Source organism: Drosophila sulfurigaster, chromosome 3, assembly GCF_023558435.1.
Source record: "Drosophila sulfurigaster albostrigata strain 15112-1811.04 chromosome 3, ASM2355843v2, whole genome shotgun sequence".
Taxonomy (NCBI): domain Eukaryota; kingdom Metazoa; phylum Arthropoda; class Insecta; order Diptera; family Drosophilidae; genus Drosophila; species Drosophila sulfurigaster.
In genome coordinates, this window is record NC_084883.1 from 19,438,507 (window position 1) to 19,465,847 (window position 27,341).

The window sequence follows — 27,341 nt, forward strand, 5'->3', positions numbered from 1 at the left end:
AAAAAAATGCTTGGCCAAGTGTTATCGTTTTCCTTTGTCATACTTCTGCGATTGCGAATTGCGAACAGAGAAGAGCTCTTCAAATTCAACTGCAGTGGCAACATTTTTTTTTTCTTCATTTTTTGTTTCAATCTCAACTGACAGAGAAATCTTTAAAACATGCTAGGGACTGCTCTCAAAGGGTCAGCGAACTGGCCAAAGAACTCTCAAAAGGCGCTCAGACCCAGACTAAGTCGACTTAGTCAGTCAGTCAGTCAGTCAGTTAGCATGAAATGGAATGGAATTTTAAACTCCTTTTATGTGCTCTCGAATTTTGTGCATAACTTATCTGTAATCCTCTCGTGCGCTGGCTTCGAGTGTGATTTTTATGTGCTGTTATTACATGCACGCCAAATGCACTGGAAAAACTGAAGAAAACTGAGAAAAACCGTTGCGAAAAATTGCGATATACAGTGGCGTGCAAGTGTGAGTACATGTTTGCAACTACTGACTTTGGGTTCGCATGAAAAAGTTATTAGTGAAGTAAATGAGCCCAAATTTTTTGTGTTTATTCTTTGAATATTTATTAACAAAATCTTATACAAAATATACCAAAAAAATCTAATTGGTTTATTTACGAAATAAAAAACAAAAAAAACTCACATGTACTCAGTTATGCTCATTTTGAACACTTTTCAACAAACGTTTTTTTTTTAATACTTGGTCCAAAGATCGATATTTGTAATTGTGATATTTATTCATTTTGGTATATTTTCTACCAAATTTGGTATAATTTATTTTAGAATAGCTCTCCATTCTTGCTGGACATGTTGATATATCTCGCGCTAGCTTGCTGGTACTAATTCGTAGAGTCCCAATCGGTTTTTCAGTATCGATCAAAAAATTTTCGATCGGATTGAGATCAGGACTCTGTGCTGGCCACTCCTTTAACTTAAAATGTTGTTTTGCGATCCATTCCTTGAAGATTTTGACGTGTGTTTTGGATCTCCATCTTGTTGAAAAGTGATGTCTCTCTCCTTATATGCACATTTGTCAACAAAATCGCAAATATGGGTCTGCAAAATATCTAGAAAGTCTTCCTTTTGCATAGTATCATCTATTTTCATAATTGGTCCAACGCTCCACCAAGTGGAACAGCTCCAGGTCATGACATTTCCTCCTCAGTGTTTCGCAGTTCCTTGTACGTGGCCTATCTGCAACGACTTTTCAGGCTTCTTCCATAAAACTTGGGAACTGGACGACTTGAAAATACTTATATGGTCTGATGAAACGAAATTGAATCGATTCCAGTCGGATTGTAAACAATATTGTTGGAAGAAGCCTGAAAAGTCGTTGCAGATAGGCCACGTACAAGGAACTGCGAAACACTGAGGAGGAAATGTCATGACCTGGAGCTGTTCCACTTGGTGGAGCGTTGGACCAATTATGAAAATAGATGATACTATGCAAAAGGAAGACTTTCTAGATATTTTGCAGACCCATATTTGCGATTTTGTTGACAAATGTGCATATAAGGAGAGAGACATCACTTTTCAACAAGATGGAGATCCAAAACACACGTCAAAATCTTCAAGGAATGGATCGCAAAACAACATTTTAAGTTAAAGGAGTGGCCAGCACAGAGTCCTGATCTCAATCCGATCGAAAATTTTTGATCGATACTGAAAAAACCGATTGGGACTCTACGAATTAGTACCAGCAAGCTAGCGCGAGATATATCAACATGTCCAGCAAGAATGGAGAGCTATTCTAAAATAAATTATACCAAATTTGGTAGAAAATATACCAAAATGAATAAATATCACAATTACAAATATCGATCTTTGGACCAAGTATTAAAAAAAAAACGTTTGTTGAAAAGTGTTCAAAATGAGCATAACTGAGTACATGTGAGTTTTTTTTGTTTTTTATTTCGTAAATAAACCAATTAGATTTTTTTGGTATATTTTGTATAAGATTTTGTTAATAAATATTCAAAGAATAAACACAAAAAATTTGGGCTCATTTACTTCACTAATAACTTTTTTATGCGAACCCAAAGTCAGTAGTTGCAAACATGTACTCACACTTGCACGCCACTGTAACTACTTTGATCTGTCACTTTTGGCAAAAATAATTTATGCATTTTTTTTTGCTTTTGTATAAGTTTTGTTTTGGCTCAAACGATTTTTTTTTTTTGTTGGCACTTGGCAAGCGAGACTGCGCCTAAAATGCGACAAACATTTTATACGCCTGCTTATTTTATTGCCGTTGGCATTTCGAATGCAGAGCCCCATAAACATGATGCTCAAAAATTGCTTTTGTCGCATTTCCTACTCGGCATCGGCACATTTGGCGAGCATTCAAAACGCCAGTTGATAAAGGACTCCCAACGAGAGAATGAAGCCAAATAATAATAGAGACGAAGTCGAGCCAAGGCTTTAAACTGAGTGGCAAGCAACGACCTGGCCTGACCGGGCTTGATTAATCGCATTCCAATTTGTGCCGCTGCCTGGCAGATAAGCTAATTGTGGCGAGTTGGTTTTGCTAAGACAGTTGTCGAGGCTTATCGCTAAATGCGTTCAAGTGGCCTCTTGACCATTGTTGTGCACGCAGCACTTGGACATGGTTGAAAGCAAATAACTTCAATTGTCTTAAGCTGCTTTTGTAATTAGACACAGAGTGTGTGTGTGTGGTTATCGTCTGCTTCAACTTCAGTGACTGCCCACACACCAAGCACTAAGCAAACTAACTAACTAACGAACTTATAAACTAAACAAAGCCGCGGGATATCGCACAGCATAAAAGGACTCGCCACTGATAATTTAACACGTACCAGCGACAAGTCCAAGTCCAAGTCTTGAAGTCTTGAAGACTTGCAAGTCTGTTTTCCTTCAAGTCTAAGTCACGTCGCTTGTTTCATCATAATCAAGTGCTGCCAATGGCTGAAGCCGGCGGCATAAATGTCAACGATTTGATAATGGAACGGATAGCTGATGCTGCTGCTGCTCTTGCTGGTGAGCTGTTTAGTTCGGTTGGGGAGCGTGACAAATATCTTGGCTGGTTCTTGAGCACACACACAGCAAACCACACTCCCCTCCCCTTTTTATATTAGTTGGCATTTGTTTTGGTCAGCCGAAGAGAAAATGGCATTGTGAAAAAGCGTTGGCCAAGACAAATATTTGAAAAATTGCACAAGAAATGGATGCTGTTAATGTTAGCGAGCGAGGGTTGCTCACCAGCACCCCATACTCTACTATACTATACTATATATACACATCCTTATACCCCACTTGAGCGCACGCTATCGATTTGCCATGCCTATCAACAACAATAAAAAAAAAATAGAATGAGAAAAAAAATACAGAAGATGAACAACTTTTTGCCACTGTAATCAGCAATTGCTTATTTGGCAGTCGTCTAGCTTGCAGTTTTCTTATGCTTTTCTTTTGCTTTTCTGCTCTATTTACTTATTAAATTTTGTTGAATAACAACAGCAGCAATCGTAACCACAATTTTCCTTCTTTTCGCCCCTGCTTGCTTGCTCGCGCCTGTTCATAACTAACACATTTTGCCCAGCTTCCTTTTGCTTGGCTTGGGAGTGTGTTTGCATTTATTACTCGCTTTCATTGGCATTTATTTTTGGTACTCTCCAATCCACCTCCCATTCAATGGAGAAAAGGCAGGCGACCCAAAACATGCGGGGGGTTAAGTGCTGTAGATGGAAGGGGGGGGAATTGTGTTGCCTCTGTTTGCTGCTGGTTTCGTTCGTCTGATTTTGGCTTTTATGAAACTGCCGCGAGAACAGCATTGATCCAACACATACACACACACACACACAGCGAATGGCATTCCGATGCGAAAGTTAATACAAAATAGTTGAGAAATCATCACACAATCTAGTAGGTAGCTAGCTCAGCTGTTGCGTGAAACTCAATAAAATTATAATGTTCGTCCTATGAATACATATATGCAGCATATACTACACAGAAAGAAAAAAACAATCTTGAATCAAGAATTCTATGTTGTCAAAATTGAACCAAGAAGGTTTATTCTTATATCAAGATTGGACAATCTTAAAATTCTAATCTTGTTTCAATAATGGAAAAATCTCTACTTATTGAGCTAACAGCCACAACAACATAAATTTGGTTCTAATTATAAAGCAATCTCAACACTTTATAAGATCTTTCGATTTGATATATTATATATCTTAAATTAAAATGTGCAATTTTATTTTTAATGCAGAATATATTCTTGAATCAAGATTGTAATCTTAAAGTATAATCTTTTTATTCTTATTTATTTAACAAACTTTTTTTTAATAAAGAAAATTGAACATAATCGAAGAAATCTTTATTCAAATTTGCAATCTAGATCTTTTCTCTCAGTGTATACTATATATATCGTGTATGTATCCTGTTTATAGCCCACACCATTGAGTTGAACGTTTCCTTTTTCCTCATACATATATGAAGCTTGGCTTCTTTTCTTATTTGGCCAACTAAATCGACTTTGCCTTTGTGTGTTGCTTGTACATACAATATGGTATTTCTATAAGCTACAGATACATTCACTCTCTCTGCTATATGTGTGTACATATACATTCATATGAAATCCTACATATGAGAAGTGTTTTCTCTCTCTCTCGCTTTCACTTGCGTTTTCAATTTGTTCGCTTTAATAATTCACAATTCAATAAATGCTAACAAATTGACATTGTCCAAAATGTTGTATAGATTTTCCTTATTCTTCTTGTGCTTTTCCTTTTTGTGCCTCCAACAACCCCCGAAATCATGTGAGCGTCTTTACCATCCTGCAGGATAAAGACGCAAGATGTGGGATGGGTGAAAAGAGGAAGAGGGGGAGGAGATGGTGTGGCCCACCAATTACATTGCCGGGGAATTAACTTGAGCGACTTTTATGTCAATTCAATACATTTCATTTACTCTCGGCAACGACAATCGCCTTGCGGGATGGCGAGATTACATTCAAGAGGGTGAAGGAGGAGAGAGTGAGGAGTGTGGGGGCACACATAATGTTGTCTCTTCCTAGACATGGCATATTTTCAACGTAGTTTTTGCGCAAATTTTCGGAAAATTAATTTGTAATTTTAGTGCGTCGACTCGGTGACTTGCCGACTAGCTGACTAGCTGACTGTTTGGACTGACTGTCAACGTATCTTTTGGGGTAGGGGTGAGGGACGGAGGCCAAGATACGCTCTCAGCCAATATCCTGCGGCGCTCACAAATTATGTGCAAATAAATTGCTTTTTGTTAAGTGTCTTTGCATAAGAAGTTCGACTTTCTACATATTCCATGTGTGTGTGTGTCTCTTCTGTTTGTCAGTCTCTCTCTCTCTCTCTCTCTCTGCTCCGACTGCTTTGGCATTACATTCGATCGCACATGAATATGTAAGTTGGCAAATATGCAATACACACACTCAAGTCATATTCAATTTATTTCTATTAATAGTCTCGAGCACATGCATTTTGTATGCTTTTCGTTCGTCGTTCATTTCAATCGAATATTAACCATGTCTTGTGGTTTGCTTCAAGTTTTTCCTTGGTATAATTAAACTACGAGATGGTTTTAGGGGGAGTCATTGACTGGTAATGGAAAGGTAAATCAATTGCATGAAAACTTTTATTGCTGGTGTGCTAAGCAAATGGTTTGGAACTGAGATAGATGGATAATAAATGGCGAAAGCAATTTATGGAAAAATTAACACAAACTGTTGATTAATTCACACTCTTCGTAATCTATCAAAGTCGCGCTTAATACACAAAGATTAGCATCAAATTCACAGTATTCACTATATATGTATGTATGTATATTCACAAATAATCGGCTTAAATGGCGCTCAACAAAAAGCACTTTTGGGCTACACTTTAATTAATAAAACTCGTTACCAACAACGCGTTTTTTGTTTTACGCTTCACAGCAATCACCGTTCATTAGAGACTGGAAAATCTTTATGCCTCTACGAGTATATGAGGAACATTATTAATTATTATGCTCTCAGGGCTCTCAGCAACGGGAGAGTAGCAACTGAAGAAGCGTACAATTTGTCCAAAACAAAACTGAATGAAAGAAAGCAAAAAGCAAGAAATTTAAGACAAGAGCAAAGCGAGAACATTGAACGGCATTCAGTGTTTTATATTTCTTTTTGTTGTTGTTGTGTTGTGTTTTTACAGCCACGTTAATTACAAAAACAATAGCAACAACAGCAAAAGGTTACCGCCACGTTATTGGTAGATGGAAGACAAAACTGCCTCCGCCTACCTCAGTCGAAGACCGCCCGTCATCAATAGCTGGGGGGAAGCCAGGGGAGAGCAGCAACTGTTAATGTCCATGCCGCACTCAAGTCCAAGTCATTTATATTAATTTTAATAACATTGTTAAGCCGCAACGTAGCCTAGGATTTGGCCAAAGCCAAAGCCAAAACCAAAAGCAAAAGCAAACTACTCACAGAGTCTCGGGTGTTAACGATGAAACACTTTTCGGTTTATGAATTTTTGAGTAGATAATCAAGCAAGCAAGATTTCGAGTTCGCGTTCGCGTTCGAGCGCGAGTCTATACATCCATATCGATATATATCCATGTCTCTCTTTTGCCGCATATTAAAAACAAATTAGCGTTTTGTTCACTTCAACTGACTGCACCAAAAACGAGTCGATGAGCTGATGGGTTTAATGTAAATGTGTTTTTAAGTGCATTGGCATTTTGTAGAAGGGAGCTAGCTGCTGGCTGCGTGTCAAATGTGTGCATTATTTTCGCTGGCTTTTGATTATAATAAATTTGAATTTGATAAATTTTGCAATTCGCCAATGATCAAATGAGCCTCAGGTCGCGTTGCATTGCAATTAGCGTGAAAATGGTTTTTAATTGAGCCATAATGCGGTTGGTCGACAAGCCCCCAGAGAGCTGGTTAGTTAGTTAGCTAGACACAACACAATACAACGCATTTTGTGACCCTCAGCTGTCCGAACCCGAACTCGAAACCAAACACTGCTAACCATGTACAATTATTTGATTTTTGCATTTGCGGTTAACGCGCTGATTGCGTTTTCGAATCTGTCTCTCTCGGTTTGCATATGAAATCATTAGCAAACCATATTTTGGAGGCTGCATTTAACATTGGCTTAACCTTCATTTTAATGAACCCATCCGGCTTCGGATGGAGAAGCTTTCTTCAGGCTCTGCTCTGAGCTGACAACAACAGCGACGGCAAAACTTTGGCATATTAATTACTTTTGTTGAACTACTATTAGTAGAGTGAAGTGGAGTGTGGGGAAGGGAAGGAAAGGGAAGGGGAGAGTGATAATGACCAATACACAATGCCAGCGGGAGTGAAAGGCACCCCAACACTATGTACTTAGCACTTTTCCGGAAGAGAACAAACACACACACATAAAAAGAGGAATAGGAAACCAAAGCAAAAAAAGACGCCAAACTCAACCAGCATGCTGCTGCCTGCCACATTCTGCGTTTGGTAATTAATCATCATTACATTTTCGTAAACGAAGCGAATTTTAAGTGGGATTTGCAGCTCAGACAGCAGCGGCAGCTAAACAGGAGGAGGCATCAGCTTCTTCCTTCTATGTATATCAAGTCTATTCCAGACAGACAGACAGACAGACAGTCAGACAGTCAGCTATCTATCGAAGCCCATAACATGCTCATTTAGTAATGATTCTCACTCCCAAGTTGAACTTCTTTTGGGTATTGGCATTCACTTGAGCGTACTTTTCTCTCTTTCTCTGTAGCTGGCCCCAAATCTATCCATTCATTCATTCTCGTTCTTGTTCTCGTTCTCGTTCTCGACTCGTCTTGTGTTGTCAGTGCATTGACAGCTGGGGCTGCTTATCTGTCCTGCATTTGACATTTAGCATTAAAAACGCTTTAATAATAACGCAATAATAATGCCCTCCTCCTTTGCTTTTGCTTGTTACAATTTTTGCTGGCGATGGCAGAAGACAGCGTCAGATATTTATCATTTCATCAATCAAATGGACGACGTCCTTTCTATGTCTGTGGGTTGAGTGCGGATGATGTTGCGGAGGTTGCCCAAAAAGAAAACTTTTCATCATTTAATTTTGCCGCTACAATTACCCAAGTTCAAGTTCTGATCCTGAGCCCGGGTGGGGGAAAGGGGGGGAGTGCTTTGAGACTGAGAAGCCGATTCTATGTCTCAGTGGCGAGTCCTTCAAAGCATCATCAATCTCTTTTAGCGTGTAAGCAAAATGGCGTCCATTGGCAGGACAATAACAGAAACACACACACAACAGAACTTATCAATTACAATGGCCGCCATTTTGTTAAGTAGCACACACACATACACACACATGCGTTCACACACATACACATAAATCTCATAAATGCATGTCATATTTAAAAGCCAAGCGAAAAGCCTCACAAAAGTTGCGCCCTTGGCTTTGTCATAGATTCTTGTTATAAGAAGTGGCTCAGTTGTTGTTGTTGTTGGCTAGCTGGAAGCTGGAAGCTTGTGGCTTGGAGCTTGGGGCTTAGTTGAAGTCGCCAATCTCATTTGTTGTTGCCGGACAGAGCAGTTGGACAAGGGTTTTGTTGCTGTTGCCTTTGCTATTTCTGCTGCTGCTGCTGCAGTTGAGTTATGACTTAAGCTGACATTTCATTAGTGCGCATTAAGTGTTCTGCGAATGAGTTTACTATGAGACACCCGACACTCTCTCAACTCGGCTGGACAATGGCCAAGCACAACAATGCGAACTCGAAGCATACACACACATCTGTGAGATAAAGAGAGAGGGAGAAAAGTGTGAGCTAGTTTTTGCGCCCAGTCTTTGCCTTAATTAGTTGCTGTAATAAGGCACCATTCACATAAGCTAAAGCCATAGCCAGAGTCGGAGTCGGAGTCAGAGTCGGAGCATCGCAAAACTCTTCATCGGCCACCGAATGACCCAATTCTCTATATAGAATTTTCACACACACACTCACTCGGACCCGGCGAGACTTAATTGGACTCGTTTCGTTACGTTTCGCCTCAATTTGAACTGAGCTCTGTTAATTAAACATTATTCAAATTGACCGCAAGGCTTGGAAACTTGCGCAAATGCAGTAAAAATAATTAATTGAGTGGCAAATACAACCGATAAACAACTAATCGATAAATATACAAGTAGTCAATACACGACACACGAACTGTTTGAATTTAAGCTTGCAGCTTATTAAGTTTTAATTGCCCTCAAAGGGTCACCAAGAGAACGACTTTCGATTGCCCTTACTTGCAGGTGAAGCTAATGAGCTTTGAGGGAACATGTTGAATAATTGGAGATATTCATATTGATTTGACATACTTAATTAACATATATATATATATATAAATGGATAGATGGATCTATAACAAACCAATCTTAAGTGATGAATGCTTATTTTAACGAATAATTTAAATATTTATTTGAAATATAACAAACGTCTGCATACAGCTGAAATACCTGCACTTTAAGGCACTTTCAATGAGCACAGAGCATAATAAAAATAAAAATTCAAATGAAATGAACACAGTTCAGGGAGCAGAGAGGTAGAATAGGGAAAGGGATGGGGAAGGGCAAGACAGTTCAGGTCGATGTTGGGGCATGCTGATAGCGGGCTTGGTCCTCGATTCTCTCTCTCTCTCTCTCTCTCGCTCTTTCAAGTGGGCAAGCCACTCGAGTGGCCACAGCGCCACTTGAGCGAGTCCATGGAAATGAATGGAACTGACCACGAACTGCCTGAATGACTGAATGCACGAATGAGTGAATGAACGAATGAGTGAGTGAGTGAATGAGTTGAGCGAACGATTTGCATGTACACAAAACATTTGCAAAAATGGCAAACGCTGCAGCAAATTCAACTAAGTAGAGCACAGCAACATACACTAAGGGAATGTCTATAGCAAGAGCAAGAGGGAAAAAACAAGTAATGAAAAGGTAGAGGTAGAAGGAAGGAGACTCGACTCGACTGCAGGTCAATTAATTAAGGGTAAATTAAGTGCAGTCCTAAAGAAGGAAGGCAGTTACAGCTGCTTCGGCTGTTGCTGCTGCTTCAGTGTTTGGTTGTGGCCTGGTAGCTGCTTAGCGATTTGAGTGGCAAGATTATGAACTCGAGCACTAGCCAAGAGTGTAGAGGATACGGCATAAATCCTTGACTACTACAGCGTACACACGGAAACGGTTTAGTACATTGCCCGGAAGTGGAAAAGCTTGAAAATGGTAAATGGTAAATAGGCAGCAGCAAACAATGGAGTCCAACCCCAACCCCAATATCAACCCCAATCTCGAACCTCATGCTCTTATCCACATCGACACATCGACACATCCAGAGCCAGAACCAGAACCAGAGCCAGAGCAAGAGCATGCAGTGTGTGTGGGCGTGCACTCTGACACTGATGACGGCCAGCCCGCTTGATGAACTGCTTGGCCTGCAAGCAGAACTATCTGAGAGCTCAGAGCTCTGTGAGCTATGAAACATATAAGCTCTGAGCATGTGGCCATGTGCAGATAAAGCTGCAATGCATTTGTATTTGTCAGGTTGGCATTCGCCGGCCATTAGATTGAAGCTAGCTGCTGCTGCTGCTGCGACTATAAATGAGCCGTCGAATTGACAAAGAAACATGGGGCCAGGAAATGCAACGCAAGACTAGCAAAAAAAAACTAGTTCAACTTTAACTTTACGAAATTGAATTGAAAACCCGAGCGTGTATTCACTAAATAAGGAGCACAATTGACTCTTGGATAATCATAAGACCCACACGCATTTCGCATAAGACTAGCTTAAAGATCAATTCAAGCAGCGCATAAATTGGCAAGGCAAAAAACGAGAGAGAGATGCCACTCCGGGGCACGGCACGAGTCTTGAACAATGGACAGCACATTAAATTAGCGCAAAAAGATGCGCATATTAATGCAGTGCAGAGGCGGGGGGGCAAGTGCAATAATAAACATAATGATAACCAGCAGCAATGACCACAGCAACAACAACAACAACAACTACAAGTATGTATTACTGCACAGATAACGACAACAATAATAAACTCAATAAGCAAATAAGTAGCCAGACAACAGCATCAGGAGAATAAGAGTTGCTGGTTAAGCAGAGGGGAGAAGGAGAGGGATGGAGGAAGGCCGTGTCATATTTGCATTCGACACGAAAGAAGAGCGACGAAGCAGCACAACAATGGCAATTTATGATGAGGCCGAGATACGAGAGGCAAAACGAATGGACAATTGACTTGCCTCGTGGCATTGCATTGCATTGCAGCATTGCAGATTGTCGGTAGTAGGTGTAGCTTGTTGTAGCTCGTTGTAGTTGTTGTGTAGCTCGCCGGGCAGACGATGCAGCGATAAATTAAAGCGCACTAACTAACCGGTCCAAACTGCAGCCAAGATAATGGCAAATGAAGCCGTAGGAGTTTCGCAGAGTCCAGGCTTCAGCTTGGGTCGTTGAATGCCACAACATGTTGCGCATTCAAATGAAGACCGCGTGTGGAACCCACACACAGAGACAGAGACCGAGCGATCGAGAGACTGAGAGACCGACCTGACAAAGCCAGGAGCAGCACGTTCATTCAAATTGTGTGTGTTTCGACGGCAAAGCCAGGCTCTCATTGTTTGCGCCGTTGCGCCTGCGCAGTAATTTATTTCATTTATATTTTTTGAATGCTGCCGCCGCATCTCTCTAAAGAATGAGAGATAGACAGAGAGAGATGGGGAGCTTCAGTCTGCGTTTTATTATCATTGCATAAGCACAAAAAAGGTAATTCGCTTCACATTGTTGCTGCCGTTTTGCCAACTTCAAAAGTCATTAACTTGTGTGCCAGCCACGACCTCGCCCGGTGTTCTTCTCAGCCAAGTTGCTAGTTGCCAGTTGCATGGACATGTGCTTGCGGCTACTGTACGCGAGCAACCAGAAAAAGAACAAGCTGAGCAGCAGAGCTCTCTGTTTTGTCGTTTCGGGATTTGGTTTTTAGGAATTCAGTTTCAGTTTCGGGTCAGACAACCTGATGTCTGTTGTCTGTTACCTTCTGTCTGCTGCCTACGCAAGAAATGCGCGTTCTTGTTGTCTGGCTAACGAAGCTCTCAAAGCTGGCAACGAGTCTCGCTGATTAGCCATCTCTTATGCCCAGGCTTATGCAATCCAGCTCTCCCTCCCTCCCTCTCTCTTTCACTTCTCAATCTTTCCCTCCCGTGGTGCACACACGAAATGCATTTTAAATGATCGCAGATTTATCAAAAATAAAAAACTAAAAACCAAAAAAGATTTCTCTCAATTACAAGCAATTTGCATATCAGTTTCCGAATCATTTCACAGTTTCACGCAGGCGAAACAATGATAAAAAAACAAACCCATAGATACATGTGTATCTACAAGATACTCGACACGGAAATTGACATTCGAGAGTGAGAGAAAGAAGATAAACTAAATCTCGTATCTCATTCACATCTCATATGTGTATCTGGTTACCGCGACAAATTTTTTTGTCACTTTGCTGCCTTATGCAAGCACATTTGATTTGCATTTTCATTTTCATTTTATAAGTATTTTCCATGCTTAACATGACAATGCGAGGTGCATCGCAAGAAATATGAATGCTGTAAACATTCATTAGCAAGACATTTAAATTAATTTTACAATTTTTATTATGATTTTACCGGCGAAAGTTGTAGTCATCTATATGGTAGTATGATTTTTCGATTTATTAAGCTGATGGTTATATCAGAAAGTAGCCCTAACAAGATGGGTTTTTTATTCACACAATTTCTGAACAGTTTTTCGCCACAATATTTGAAACTGTCAAATGCATTTCACACCAAAAAAAAAAATATGCTGTATGTTGCATAAAATTGTAAATGTTAAATTGTTGATGGTAATTGCTGGCGGTGACATTGACAAAGCAGAACAACACAACACAACACAACAATAAAGCACATCAACATCAGCATACCAAAATAACGTGGTTTCCAAAAATAAATAATAACAATAACATCACAAAAACAAAACCAAAAAAGAAAGAAAGAAAAAAAATAATAATAATAAACACAATTCGGCGAGAGAAAGAGAATAATGCACAAAATGCAATGCGGTTACCCACAAAATGCAACCAAATTAAATTATTGCGAAAACTTTCATCATATATGTATATGTATGTATGCGTACATACATACATATATATATTGCGAATAATGAAATTAAAGAATGTGCAAAGTGCAATTTATGTATGAGGAATTAAAATTGCAAATTTGATTCACTATCGTCACACAACTCTTGCCCAATTATCAACTATAATTATTTTGCCAATTAAGTGCCGCAAACATAACTAATCGATAAATTATTGTTCTTCTATTTGCAGGTATGCAGCGTCAATTAATTCTCCAATTAATTCTGGTGTCATCGGAGTAAGAGTGAAAGTTAACTCTGCCTTCAATTGGATGGGAACCTTATATTTTATTTTGTTCGCATTTAATTTGGTTGCTCACTTTGATTTTAAAGCCTGTTCAAAGCGGTTAAACACATTTTCCTCTCTATAAAGCAGAACAAAGGTGCCTAGATACACGTGTATAACCAATACAATAGATAAACTCTGACGCACATTGAGAGCACAGGTTGTAAACACAGCGTAAATAGTTTCAATAAAGGACATAGGAGAGGCAACTAACCAGATGCGAAAGAGAGTATGAGTGCGAGGTAACAACAGTTGTTACACGTGTTGCTTACGCAAACCACGCCCATACGCCCACACAACCACACATACATAGTTAAAGCCAAAGCCAGACACAAGCTGCATTTGCCATTTCCTCATCTCCCCCCCCGCTCCGCACTATTGTTATTATTTATGTGAGCCAAACAGCAGCTTCCGTTTGTGCCACATGCGCCGCGTTGCATTGCGTTGTGGCAGCGAACAGGCAGGCAGGCAACGAACAACACGAAAAGGAAGCGGTGAGCATTTAAAAAATACACGCAGCGAGGCCTTGACTGCAATATGTTGCCTAACAGCGGGCGAACCTCTTTTTGCTCCCCATTTCTCTGCTCCTTCACTGCATTTTTATAGATTTTTACCAGGTCAGCGGGGCAACGGCAGTAGTAGGTAGTAGGTAGGGGCACGTTGGCTTGTTTAACATTTTTCAACAATTTATTTAATCACGGGTTTAGCTTCAAGTTGCCAGTTACCAGTTGCAAGTAGCGAGTAGCGAGACAGCAGCTGCCTTTTCCCTTACGTATTTTTTTCGTTGCATACTTTTTGGCGGGCATCGTTTAATGCGATGCAATGCAAAGCGCAGCTGGTCCCTTCTTCGTCTTCTTCTTCGCTTTCTCTCTATCGCTGTTGCCCCCTCACAATGTTGGCATACATTTTGCATGCCATTAAAAGTCAGCGGTTGCTATGTATATGTGTTATTTTTTTTTGCTACTACTGCTGCTACATTTTAATTGCTTTACATAATGCCAACGTTTGCTTGTACTGTGTAATTCAGCTCTAGTTGTTGTACTTGTCGTTGTCGTTGTCGTTGTCGTCGTCGTCGTCGTTGTTGTTGCCGCAATGTTTTCCCATTATTTTTAATTGTTGCTCTCGCGCTGCGCCTGTGCGTAACTGAAACACAGAAACTGAGAACTACACAAAAAAGTTGCCAAACTTTTTGCATATGCATTTTGCCTAGGCGATAATCGAATTATTACTGAAGCAGAAGCCCTTGAGCCGCAATTAACCGACTTTAATTGCAAAATTAACGTGTGTAGAAATCAAAGCAATACACGAAACTTTTTAATTAGGTGCGCCGCACAAAATGTTGTGTAATTTATATTTGCATTTGTAGCAATTTCTAAAATTAAAACTCAAGATGTCTTAGAATCCCAAGAGAGAGAGCGAGAGCGTGGAGTATGTGAAACTTTTGTGTGCCCTTCAAAAACCAAAAAAAAAAAAAAAATAAAAAAAAAAGGGAGAGTCGCTGTCGATCAAAGTTTTGCTGCCCTCGAAAGTTGTTGATGTTAGCGTAAAGCCCACGCATCCGTTCCACTGACATCGTCGTCATCGCAGTCATCGTCATCATCATCATCATAATTCGCATGCCTCTTTGCACCCCAAAGTGGATGATGGTGGCAGAACTTTTGTGCATGCGGCATCGCATAATTACCAGGAACAAACTTCAACAGCAGCAGCAACTAAACTTGAAAAATGTTGTGCCTCCTTAATACGTAAGGAAAGTTGTGTTTTGTGCTCTCTCTTTAAGATGCTCAAGAAACATTAATATGAAAAAAAAAGAAACAGAACCGCAAAGGAAAAGGCGAACAAGAAAGAAAAACTAACCCTCAGAACTTTTGGTACTTTTCAATTTTTGTGTGAACTTTACAAACGCAAAAAATGAGCAAAGCCAAAGTGCTCGAGAGATGTTTGTATGTGTATGTGTATGGGTGTATGTGTGTGTGGGGCAGGGTCAGTGTGCAACCCTCGAAATGGAATATAAAAATTAAGAGTGCGAGCACCAGAAAGAAGCAGCGAGAATCCCATTTAACGACTCTCCAATGTGCACTAAAAGCCAAGCTAGAAACCAACAAACTCAGAAAAAATGAAAATAAGAAGTGAACATTTTTAAATTATATTAGCACAAATTGAGGGGCGACTAGAGTGAAGAGTGGAGAGTGGAGAATGGAGAGCGGAGATTGCAACCAAAATAATAAATAAACCAAATGCCACAACGACAATAAAGAGCCAAGAGCCTCGGACCTGTCGACAAAACTGCTTAAAGCTCAGCGTCGTCGACCCCCAACTACAGTTGCTGTTTCCGCTGCTTGAGCTGGACGACTTCTCTTTCATGTCTTACCAATTAAAGTTATGTTGTTGTTGCCACAGTTGTTGCTCTCTTCTGCTTGCCCCCCCGCATTCAAAATGCGAAGCTGTAATGTGAAACGCGTAATGTATACGCCGTGTTGCCGCGAATCGTTGTTGTTGCTCCCACGCAGCTCAATATAATGATGAATGTTTTTTTTTGATTCTCTATATATTAGATTGGCTTGGGTTGTTTGCATGGCAACTTTTGTCAGCTATAAAAAACGAAATATAAAATCCAATTAGCGTTAGATACCTAGAGATTTTTCCCTACAAGATCAATATAACATTCGACAGTCAGCAACTGCAGTATTCTCACTCTCTCAGTTCAGTTGCCAGCAAGGACAATGTGCTTGCTCCTTCAGTTTGCCGCCGAGTATCTCTTTGTCTTGTTTGAAAAATAGAGAAGCAAGAACTAAGAACACGCCTCGGGTGATTGCACACGAACATGAGCTAAATAGCTAGAGAGCTGAAGAACTGAGAACTGCGAACTGCGAACTGCGAACTGAGAATGGGGGAGAATTGGCTTGGGTCAGGTCATGTTGTCTGTTGTCAGCTTGTTGCACTTGGCCTAAGGCTCATTAATAGGGCGATTATTTTTTTTCTTTCTTTTCTTTCATGTATATTTGTGTATGTGTGTGTGTGTGTGTGGCTTGCCTTCAGCTTCTTGGTGGCGCTTGTTGACACTCATTGAGACAAAAGTGCTTAACGGCTGCACTTTAACTACCACACACAACATGCAACATGCAGAACTATCTTTTTGTTTGTGTGGGAGTAGATGACAACGTTAAGTTGCTTTATTTTCTGCTTTTGTTCGCTTAATTTGCAACTCGACTGCAGCAAGTTTTCTCGGGCTGCAGACAATGCAAAATGGCGGCGGGTGTGAGACCCCAATGAGTGTGAGAGTGTTGCATACCGCAAGGCGCTGGCGAAATGTCAAGCACCTCGTCACAGCAATTGTCGTCGGCAAAGAAGGTTAAGCACATGCACAACACACATTCACAGCTCTGGAATGCGATTGGCTTTGCCCCTTTCGCAGCCTGGCTGCCACTTTGAAATGTTAATGAGCCGCAGGCAAAGTGTCAGTTATCTTCTCTGGCCTTCATAGTGCCACACACACTTTCAAGTTGTGTTTTTTGTCTTTGCTCTGCCGCATTTCCGGCAGCAAAAATTGCAATGTTTCCATGCCGCACAGCTCGGCATTAATTTGTGTAATTTCACGCGAATTGAGTGGCAGTGGGCGTAGTTGCGACCTAGTTGCAAGTTCTTTGCGACTTCTGCTTGCCAAATTCAAATGTGTGCTCCAAATGTGTCAAATAAAGCGTTAAATTAGATTCCATTTCATTTTTATTTCACAAAGTTTTGCGCGACAAGTTCTCTAAGCGTTGTCAGTGCCAAATAAATCTTGAAAATTACACTTTCTGTTGAAAATTGTCACTTGACGTTTATTATGTGCCGCTCGGGGCAATTAAGCCCTCCAGTTAGTTAGCCTTTAAGCTTTTAAAGCATGCAGCAGCGTTTGGCCATAGCGTGGCCTGAGCTCGTTTCGCTTTTTAGTTACACATCACTTTGGGCCGACACGATAAAGTAAAAACCGCAAAGTATGCTAGACCGAGACGGTCGCCATCGCCATCGTCGTCGTTGTCGTCGTCGTCTAATAGGATTACCGACAGAGCTGCACTTGCCACTAAGTAGGCAAGCAGGTGCAGAGAGAGAGAGAGAGAGAGAGAGAGTGGGGGGCAGACGTTGCAAAAAATGATGAACTCAAATCGTTTCAAGCGGCTGGCCTGCGGTTTTGGTGCCGTTGACGCCATCGTCACCATCGTTGCCATCTTCGGTCTAGTGAAGTTTGCATGCCACAAAATCAATTAAGCGACGTCGCGTCAGCTTGACAAAAACTATCAAAAGCTGTCAAAGTTGGTTTGCCAACCGCAAAATGCGATGGCTAAAATGCCAGAGAAGGGGCTCAATGGATGGGTTTTAGCTGCCTCAACTGGGTCAGCGTTTAAATTTGATTAGCTGCGCCGCAAAGTATGCAGCAGCAATGGCTACCAAAAAAAAGAAAAGACTGACGGCAATGTAATCGTGCTTTAGGTTAGCTATAGCTTAGGGGCCGCATCAACATATCAACATGTAAACAGTTCTGATGCGAAGTTTGATCCTCGCCAGCAGCAGCAGCAGAAACAGCAACAGCAGCAAGGAGCCTAACAAGCTTTGGCGTTAGTCCTTTGTCCTCTTTTTGCCCCTGCCCCTCTACCGATAGCAGTTAGTTACTAACTAGCATACAAAGCATACTACAACAAGAAGAATAACAACAACAAGAACCAAACAAAAAGCAAACAAAAAGAGCCCAACTTTTAGCTAAAATATGCGCATCGCGTGCCTTTGGCTTTTTACCTTTATATATGTCGTGTTTAGTATTAACGTACCTCAGTTGATGCGAGAGTGTGTGTGTGTGCAAATCCCAGACACACACACACACACATACACACACACACGCGTTAGCCGTGAGAGCAACACGAAACGTGACTAAGCTGACAATTGTGTCGAAGTAAATCCAAGTTTTGTGGCCGTGCACTCGGACTAAATAAATCTCCAAGCTAGGCAAGCGAGCTAGAACAAGAGAGAAAGAGTGTAGAAAGAGATGGAGAAAAGTTTGACAAACAACAGGCGTATTACTGTAGAGAAAGGGCGGGGGGGAAAGGTGCGTGAGCTGTGGGAGGCTGAAACATGACAAGTGACATAAATAGTTGGCCAGACATTTACAGGCAAAGGAGGCCCAAGGAAGTTTGTTAAATTTAATAACACATACGATATGTACACACATACATATGTACATATATATTTTTGTGGTGTATGTGTGCATATAGAGCTACACACCTAGGCGATGTTTGTTTGACAAGGACATGAATCGTGGTCTTAGATGAAAGACGTATTCGAGTCGAGTCGAGACGAGAGTTGAGTCTGTTTTCGTTGTGCCTATGGCCACAGAACTTAACAACTTTGCCTATACTATTTATAGTTATGTATGTCAAGCACAGGCGGTCAAATACACACACACAACAGACCCCATCCCGCTTAGCACACGGATGAGTGCAAATGTTGGTGCAAATATAAACAGAGACAAGCGACAAACGCTTACACGCATATAGATGGCCCGCATTATAGTTTAGTTGGGGATGACGTCGTGGGGGCTGCGGGAATTGTCTCTAACTAGGTGCAGTCAACTGCTGGCATATAAACAAACAAGAGAGAGAGGGAGAGACAGTGAGAGAGATGGACGTCACGTAGTTGCAGCTAAACAATTGTCAGTGCGAGCGCCTTTTGTTTGTCGCTGTCGCTGCAAATGCATTTGTGTAGATGTGTGTGTGTGTGTGTGTCTCTGCGACATCTGCTTATCAACAAAATGACAGCAGCAGCACTAAGCGAAATAAAGGTATGGAACCTGCAGCACATTGCGTATACGCAATATTGCACATTGTTCACATATTTGCTGCAACATAAATCGAATGCAAAGTGCTGCTATCGATTGCGCAACAATTCAAATTGCCGAATACCCATTTTGGAAATGAGATACTCACGCAAATAAATTCATAAACTTCAACTTAATTCGCATTTAACCCAAAGAAATTGTTTAAGAGGAGAGACAGCAAAAGAGGTAAAATAGCGAGACGAAGTTCTGCCTCAAATTCAAGCTTAACTCACATTGCAGCTGTCATACCGAAAGTGCTTTACATTTCTCTCATTCGCAGAAGATGATGAAGACAACGAAGTAAATGTTGATGATGTTATTTTATTCTCTGCCGTTGCCGTTGATGTTGCTGTTGTTGTCAGTTATTGTTGCTGGCACCTTGGCAAAAGGTGTTGGCATGCCTTTTGTCCCTCCCAGCTTCCACTTTGCCTGGTATTTGTTCATTCCTGGCATGCCACAAGCAGCTGGTGTCCTTTTTCTCCAGCAGCCAACGCACTGTTAATTTAATTAACATTACGCATTTTGGGCGCTTTGGCAAAAGTTGTCTTTAATGCCAGTTGAAATCGTTAGCAAAAAGTTAAAACTTGCATATGATGCCAACTAAAAGTAGAGGGAATTACTTTCTATGGAGAACTGGGGGAACTGTCTTTAAATACTTTTGCCATTTGCTGTGCTTATTTGCATTTGTTGTCGAGTGCATTATAAAAGCATTAAACTGCAAGCCAAAAAGGCCATCAGCCAGCTCAGAGAGTGAGCTAAGTGAACTAGGGATAGCGCAGTGAAAGCAGCACCATCAACGAGAGAAAGCAAATGCCAACGCCAAAAAAAAAGCGAAGAAAACTCTACAAGGCAAATTTGCTTTGTCACACACACACACACACACACATGCACGCTCAATGGCATTTGCAGTCGTGTGTGTGCTGCGAGTTTTTCATGCTCCGCCTGACGAAATGCCATTACACATTTTGCGTACCCAGAAAACAGCAAAAGCAACAGCAATGACAACGACAATTCGCATTCAAAATGACAACGACAATGGCGACAACAACAACGGCAGCAACACAAACAAAAACAAACAACACCCACAGAAAAATAAACGCTGGGGGTTGTAGAAATGAAGATAAGCTGCTTATCAGCGCCATTGCCTGGTCTGGTCTGGTTTGGTTTGGTCTGGCCTGCTCTGTTGTTATCTCGTTGTTGTTCTTGTTGCTGCTGCTGTTCCTGCGCTTGGCATTCACATGGACTGACTGCTCCTGGCTGCTGCTGCCGCTGCCGCTGCGGCTGCTCTTACGCCTGTCTGGCTGCGGATGCCAACTGCCAAAGCGAAGCGAAAGGCCACCGACTGCAACAGCAGCTACTTTTGTTATGCGCCCTGTTGTCAGAGTTGCCAGCGCCAAGAGCACCATCAGCATTGTTGCTGCTTGTCGTCGTCGTCAAATGTCGCCATTTTGGTGTGCTTTTGCTTAGTCCTTGACGTGGCAGCGAGACCACAATTGACATTTTTGCCACTCGTTGTTTAATATTAAACTAATGCGCGTGTAAAAGCCGCAAGCCACAACGCGCAGTTCCAACTTCACTGCTTCAATATACATATAAAGAAAAAATAAGTCAGAAAAATACTGTGGAGTGTGCTAGACTGTGAAGATCTTGCTACGAATTTTCAATAAAGACAAAATATTAATGTTAATATAAACAAAATGAGGGCTTTTGTATACTTTTAGTATTTTTGTGGTATATCAATTTGGAATACTTTTAAATGAATACCACACTAATTAAGACTTTTAATGATTTTTAGTATTTTTGCGGTATATTAATTTGGTATATTCTAGAATTCATACCTCACTGTTTTGCTTACATTAAAAAAGCGGATAATTCACTACATTCAAAATATACCATACAGGGATAAATATACCAGATTGTCGGAGATTCGGAGATTCCTTATAATTCCCTTCTACAATTTGGGTACCGGGTATAAAATTTAAAATATGTTATGCAAATGTCGCAAGTTGAGCTTCACTTGTGCGCCGTTGATGGCAAAATAATTTGCTTGCAAATGTGCAAGTTTTGCTCGGATTAAGCTTTGTCTTTTGCACATTGCGCATACGCCTAGTGTGCGCAGTCTAGCAATTTCAAATTTGTCTGCTACTGCTGCTCTCTCTCTGTGCTAAGCGCCTTAAATCTCGAAAACTAATTACACACACAAGCCAAAGACAAAAGTCCCAAAAATATTTAAGCCGCAGATGCCCCAGCACTCAAGCTGCACAGTTTTTAATCACAGCTGACCGTTGAAGCAGCTCCAATGCAATGTCAATTCGAAGTGTGTGTGTGTGTGTGTGTGAGAGACTGGAAAAATGTGTGCCCGAACTTTGGAGCTGTGTTTAACCGCGTGAAATAATCTTCGCTGGCAGCAGTCAGAGGCGCTCCATTCTGTCGTGCAGTCGGGCGTGTTTCATTATGATGATAATGCGCAGGCCTTGCGGCCATTCAGCGTCGCATCCCAAGCTGCTGGTGTCACATTTTCCGCAGCTTAAATTTCCCACTCACAGTCTCAGTCTCAACACAGCATAGAGGCCACTTTTCAGCGAGCGAGCGCGTTTCCATTTCCACTCTTGACCGGAGCCTAACGCAATGCGATTGGACTAGACACACACACACACACACACATTTGAGCATAAGCATGGGAATGTGAGGACGGGCAGGATATAATTTTCGCACCAAGCAAATCTCAACAATTTCGAATTTCACCCGCTGCCACGTTGGCCGTTGGCGCTTCCGTTAGCCATTTCTCCATTTCATCGTTCATCGTTCGTCGTCTGTCGTCCGTCGTCGTTCGCTGTTCGCCGTTTGCTTTTTTATTATTTTGTCGATTTCGCTCTTGGCATTTGAATTTGTCGAGCATCCTGTTTGCGCAGCCAGCCGCCAGCAGCTGTTAGTCCTCGATGTCCTGGGTGTCCTCAGCGTTCTGTGCCCTTACTTTTTAAGCCTATAAATGAGCTTAAAATTTTCTATGCGAATGAATGTGAATGCTTTTGAAATTTATTATACTCGTGGAGTTCGCGTTTTAGCCTCAGAGTGTTGGCACGACACACCCACAAACACAAACACACACACAAACACATTTACACACATACATGACAATATACAATTTGAATGTGTATAAATTTGTGTATGTGTATATACACTTATCAAAGGCATTTCGCGCCGACTTCTCGAGTTTTGTCGCTGACGATGGCATTCAAATTTTTTAGCGCAGTAAATTGAATTTTATTTCGATTTCTTTTCTGCTTTTCTGCATCGACTTGCTTCCCATCTTGCTGAGCATCGAGATAGAGAGAGAGAGAGAGCGAGAGGGTGAGGTGAATGCTTTTGATTTTCAAATTGCCTTTTGCTTGGTAATTTTGCTGTATTTCAGAGATACGCTCTTGTATCTACGGGTGTGTTTGTTGGTGTGTGTCGCAGGAAAAACAAATTCAATTTTGAATGCTGCTAAATAATTTCATTTTTTTTTTTGCACATTTTTCTCGCTTGATTTTCGTGCCGAGCTTCAATGCGCACTGATTGCATGCTCTCACTCTCATTTCCATTCTCCTGCAGGCCTTAAATCCTGCCTGTCTCTCTGTCTGTCTGACGGTCTGTCTGTTCCGCCTACAATATCCATTTCCATTTCACAGTTTTGCAATTTGTAGTTGTTTAAATATTCAAAGCATACTTTTAGTGTCAAATGTGCAATGATCAACGCCAAAATAAAAAAAAAAAACTAAAAAAAAGAAATAACTGCAAATGTATATTGTGCAAATTGTTGTGAAATGCTGCTGAATTTTATATATCGTTTGGCGATGAATGTTTTATAATTGAGAGAGACAGCAAAGATACTGTTGGTATTCAAATATCTGTATATTCGTGACATGCTAATTTTTCATTTTGGTTTCTTTTTTTGCAGGCTTTCTCCTGGAGGGAGTCACGCCAACGGCACCACCGGATGTTCCGCCACGTAATCCGACAATGAGTCGCATGAATAATGCCCGTTTAATTGCCGGCGCTGTTGCTAACAATCCCAATGATCTGGGCGTTGACTTTGAGCCATCGTGTTTGGTGCGGACGCCATCGGGCAACGTTTACATTCCTAGTGGAAATATAAGTGAGTACTCCAAGTATTTTTCACACACATTCACACATAAACATATATTTTTCTAAAACTGGGGCAACTCCATCTCCTCACGAGTGCTATGCAAATCGTCTGACCTGCTCCAAAAGCCACTTGCCTCATTTAAATGTTAAGCGTGGGACGTTTCCATTCACCGTTCATCGTTTGCCATTTGCCATTTTGCCATTTACCATATTGCTATAAAAATGCAAAACAGTTAGTGGAGAAAGGGGGGAGTTTGTGCCAAGTAGAGGCACTCGTATTTTTGCACATTTGCAGCGCTGTTGTTTTGGGCCATGTTGCGCCTAAAATGCTGCAATACATTTGCCATTTATTGTTTTTCCAACCGTACGTATTTTTTCCACTACTTCTCGATTTTCACATTTTGGCTTTTGTTGGTTTGTTTCTTTTGTTTTCGCTGCTGCTGTTCGTTGTGTTTGTTTATTTGTTTGTTTGTTTGTTCGCTTGTTTGTGTTCTCTGCATGCGCATATCCGCAAGCAGGCTTTAGGGATAAAAACGTACGAAAGTGGACTGAAAATAGTCGGCAACAACAATTACAACAATAACAACACCAAGTGCGTGCCACGAAATCAACTAACACAAGCAACAACAGCAAAAAAAACGCTGCCAAACAGCCTCTGGGGCCTATGAAAAAGAGGCAGAAAGAAATAAAACCAAAATTTAGCAAACAAATGCCGCAGCCTTTACTTCTTTTTTTGTTGCGTACATATGAATTGCTGCATAGAAATTGTGGCGAGGGAGGACAACGCAAAGTGCTGCTGCATTTAACTGTTGGTACAGCAACAACGCCATCAACAACAACAACACCAGCAACAGCAACAACGAGAGCAGCAACAGCCGCAGCCTTTTAGGCAATGGATTTGATAATGGCTAAGAGCTGTCGAAAGTGGAATTAAATTGTGAGAAAGTCAGACAGAGAGCGAGTGATAGTGTGTGGGTGTGTGTGTGTGTGCGAGTGAGACAAGGCGACATAATGTGATGAAGTTTCGCGTTGCAGCTGGCATGCTGAATTCTGAATTTCTGTTGCATACTTTCGGGCGCGTGCCTTAAAATATCAACAAATACGAGCTGAAGCAACAAAGAAGGCGAAAAACAAACGCAGAAAGCATAGCCAACCCCCCTCCCTTTCCCCTCACTCTGCTCCTATGTCTCTATTTCCTTAACATATGTATGCGCGTGTGGGTGTTTCACATATACATATGTATGTATGTGTTACACATTTGTATAGCATACTTTCGGGCTGTTGTTGTAGTACAGTTTGCTTACGCGTGCGTTGTATTTGTGTATTTGTTTTTTGCCGCCTTTTGTTTACTTTTTTGCATTGTGCAAATACACACACAAACTGTTCTTGTTACGCTTTGCTTTTGTTGCTGTCGTCGTCGTTTTTCTTGTTGCCATCCATAACGTATATGTGTGCCAAGCTTTGTCTAGATTTTGCTGTGTCGCATACAATTTTCTTGCGTTTTGTTACAGCAACTGAAACTGTACGCTGCTTTTTGATGGCATGGCCAGCTAATTTCAATGCAAATCTTAAGCTCAGTTGTTCTATATAGATTAACAAACAGGCAGCCAAATCATGTGCTCGACTTAAAGCCTTAAAGTGGCAATTTAAAGCTGTGGGTGTGTGTGTGTGTGTGTGTGCCATATTCTCGTATGCAAAACTAAATATGTGTATGTATGTATGTGTGCCATCCGTATAGAATATGCAAGCCGTAACCCAAGCTGACAGGGCTTAAGGCTTCTCGCATGCATAACATTAATATTGAATGGACTTGGCCGCCATTTGCATTTTGCATATCATCATTTTTCGGAATGAGGTGGACCTTTTGATATGGCTGTGGCTGCTGTTGCTGATGCTGCTGTCTAAAGTGCAATTAAATGACAATTTATGAAATTCTATTTGCGTTCATGCATAAATTGATAAGCATCCGAAAATGCCAATTTTGACTTTTGCATTCATTGATCAGCTGTGCTCTCCGTATGATTAAATTTCTCAGCAAATTGACATTTCTCTCTCTCTCTCACTCACTGCCACAAATACATACGTATATATACATATATATGTACCTGACTTTGTATGTATTGGCCGTTGTTTGCTTTGCCGGGCTTTTAAGCATATTCTCTACACTCGGGAGTCCTTTGCTTGCCCGCGAAAGTATTCGCCGGATATTTTCATTTCATTTTTACAGCGACGATTTTTATGCAAAAATATTATTTGTTGACTTTTGGCACCCAGCAACAGTCGGAGCGAGGATCCCTCCCACCCCGAAAAGTTGAAACTGAATTCGTTACGAGCCGCAGCCACATCCCAGGAGGAGAGGAGAGCGGGGAGTCGAGGCAGTGACAGCCCCGAAATGGACGGGCCTACAATATTTTAAACTCTCTCTCTTTCTCTCTCTATGTATCTGCTTCGCTGCCTTTATGCATGCATATATACATATGTATGTGTATACAAAAAAAGAAAGAAATGCTGGATAAAAGTTTGCCCATATTATGCTATAGTTAAAAATTTCCTGCAGGGTTTGATGGTTTTTATACCCTCTACATAGTAAACTGCTTAAAGGGCACTTAATAAATCTTTATTTGTATTTAATAATACAATTATTTGAAATTGTATATGCATAAAGATCATGATTTTATTATGTGATGCAAGTATAATTATTATAAAAAAATAAATATTTAATATGCTCAAGGCACTTTTAAAGTATTAATCTTTTGTATAATCTTTCAAATTGTGTTTATAAACATATCTTAGATCATAGGGTCTCTTTAAGTCGAACCATCAACAGCAGATGCCTTCTTACATGATTTTTTTGTTGGTCGCGTATGAAAAAATGCTTATGCGCCATATGCAAATGCAAATAAAAATGGGCATTCTGCACGATTGGAAACCACACACACACACTCACTCACTCACACACATACAACAGTCACATATGCATGTGTGCTATATGGGAGTTATCATAAAGTGAAACAAAAGTTTGGCCAAGAGTTAAAAAATATATTTTCCCGCAGCAAACCAAAAAAAAACTCCACAAATTGCTGCTACCCACGCGCCGTTTTTTTTGGGAACGAAATCAACTCAAACAAAAGTCGACATACTCATATTGATGCTTGCCCTTTGCCCTCCTCCACCTCCTCCTGTTGGTGCTGTGATTCAGAGCCAAATATGTTGTCTAGTAACAGTGCAGTGGCAAAGTCAATTCCGGCTTTAAAGAACAGCAATGAAATAAATATTTAATTTCACAGAAGTAACCAAAACAATACAGATTTAATATCATTTCAATCGTATTGATTTCTCTTATAGATTCTCCATTTTGTATTCTGTTTAAAAGCATTGATTGCCATTTTTTCTTTCAAGTTGTGTGTTTTGAGTCGGTGCATTGAAGCACACTTAATTAACTAATGAAATACGTATAATTTGATTGTGAATTGTTAACGCACCCGACACAGACATTGCACTTGAAATGGAATAGTAACTGGCGACTGACTGTGAACTGGACTGGACTGGACATTGGCTATGCAAATGTTTAGTTGGTTGGTTGCTCCTGCTGCTTGCCTCAGTGCTTATTGCCGCTTTTACTGCGCCAAGTTGCATGCTTCGTTTTTATTATAATAAGAGCCCGTTGCGGCATTTTGATGCGGTAACTTTACCCCCAACTCAGCTGCCAGCTCTTCCGTTTTCACCTCTATTTCTTATTTTACCTTCTACCTTCTCACTTGCTGGCTGTCTCTCATTTTCTGTTGCTTTAATTTTTTATCGTTTCGAGGTTAGTTTGCGAAACTTTAGCTGTCATTGACCGAGGCGAATGCTTCGGCTACGGCAACGGCAATGGAGCAAAGGCCAGACACCGACAACTCGTCGGGCTGTCCGAGGTCTGCCTACG

At 40.9% G+C, this 27,341-nt stretch overlaps 1 protein-coding gene across 5 annotated transcripts in view; it reads left to right on the forward strand.

The window, feature by feature from the left end:
• LOC133845276 (teneurin-m) overlaps nucleotides 1-27,341 on the forward strand; it is a 149,392-nt gene that overhangs the window by 65,238 nt on the left and 56,813 nt on the right. For all 5 annotated transcript variants that reach the window (XM_062279684.1, XM_062279685.1, XM_062279686.1 and 2 more), the window contains exon 2: nucleotides 23,229-23,426. In XM_062279684.1, the coding sequence (XP_062135668.1) occupies nucleotides 23,229-23,426 (198 nt within the window). The remainder of the gene's footprint in view (nucleotides 1-23,228; nucleotides 23,427-27,341) is intronic.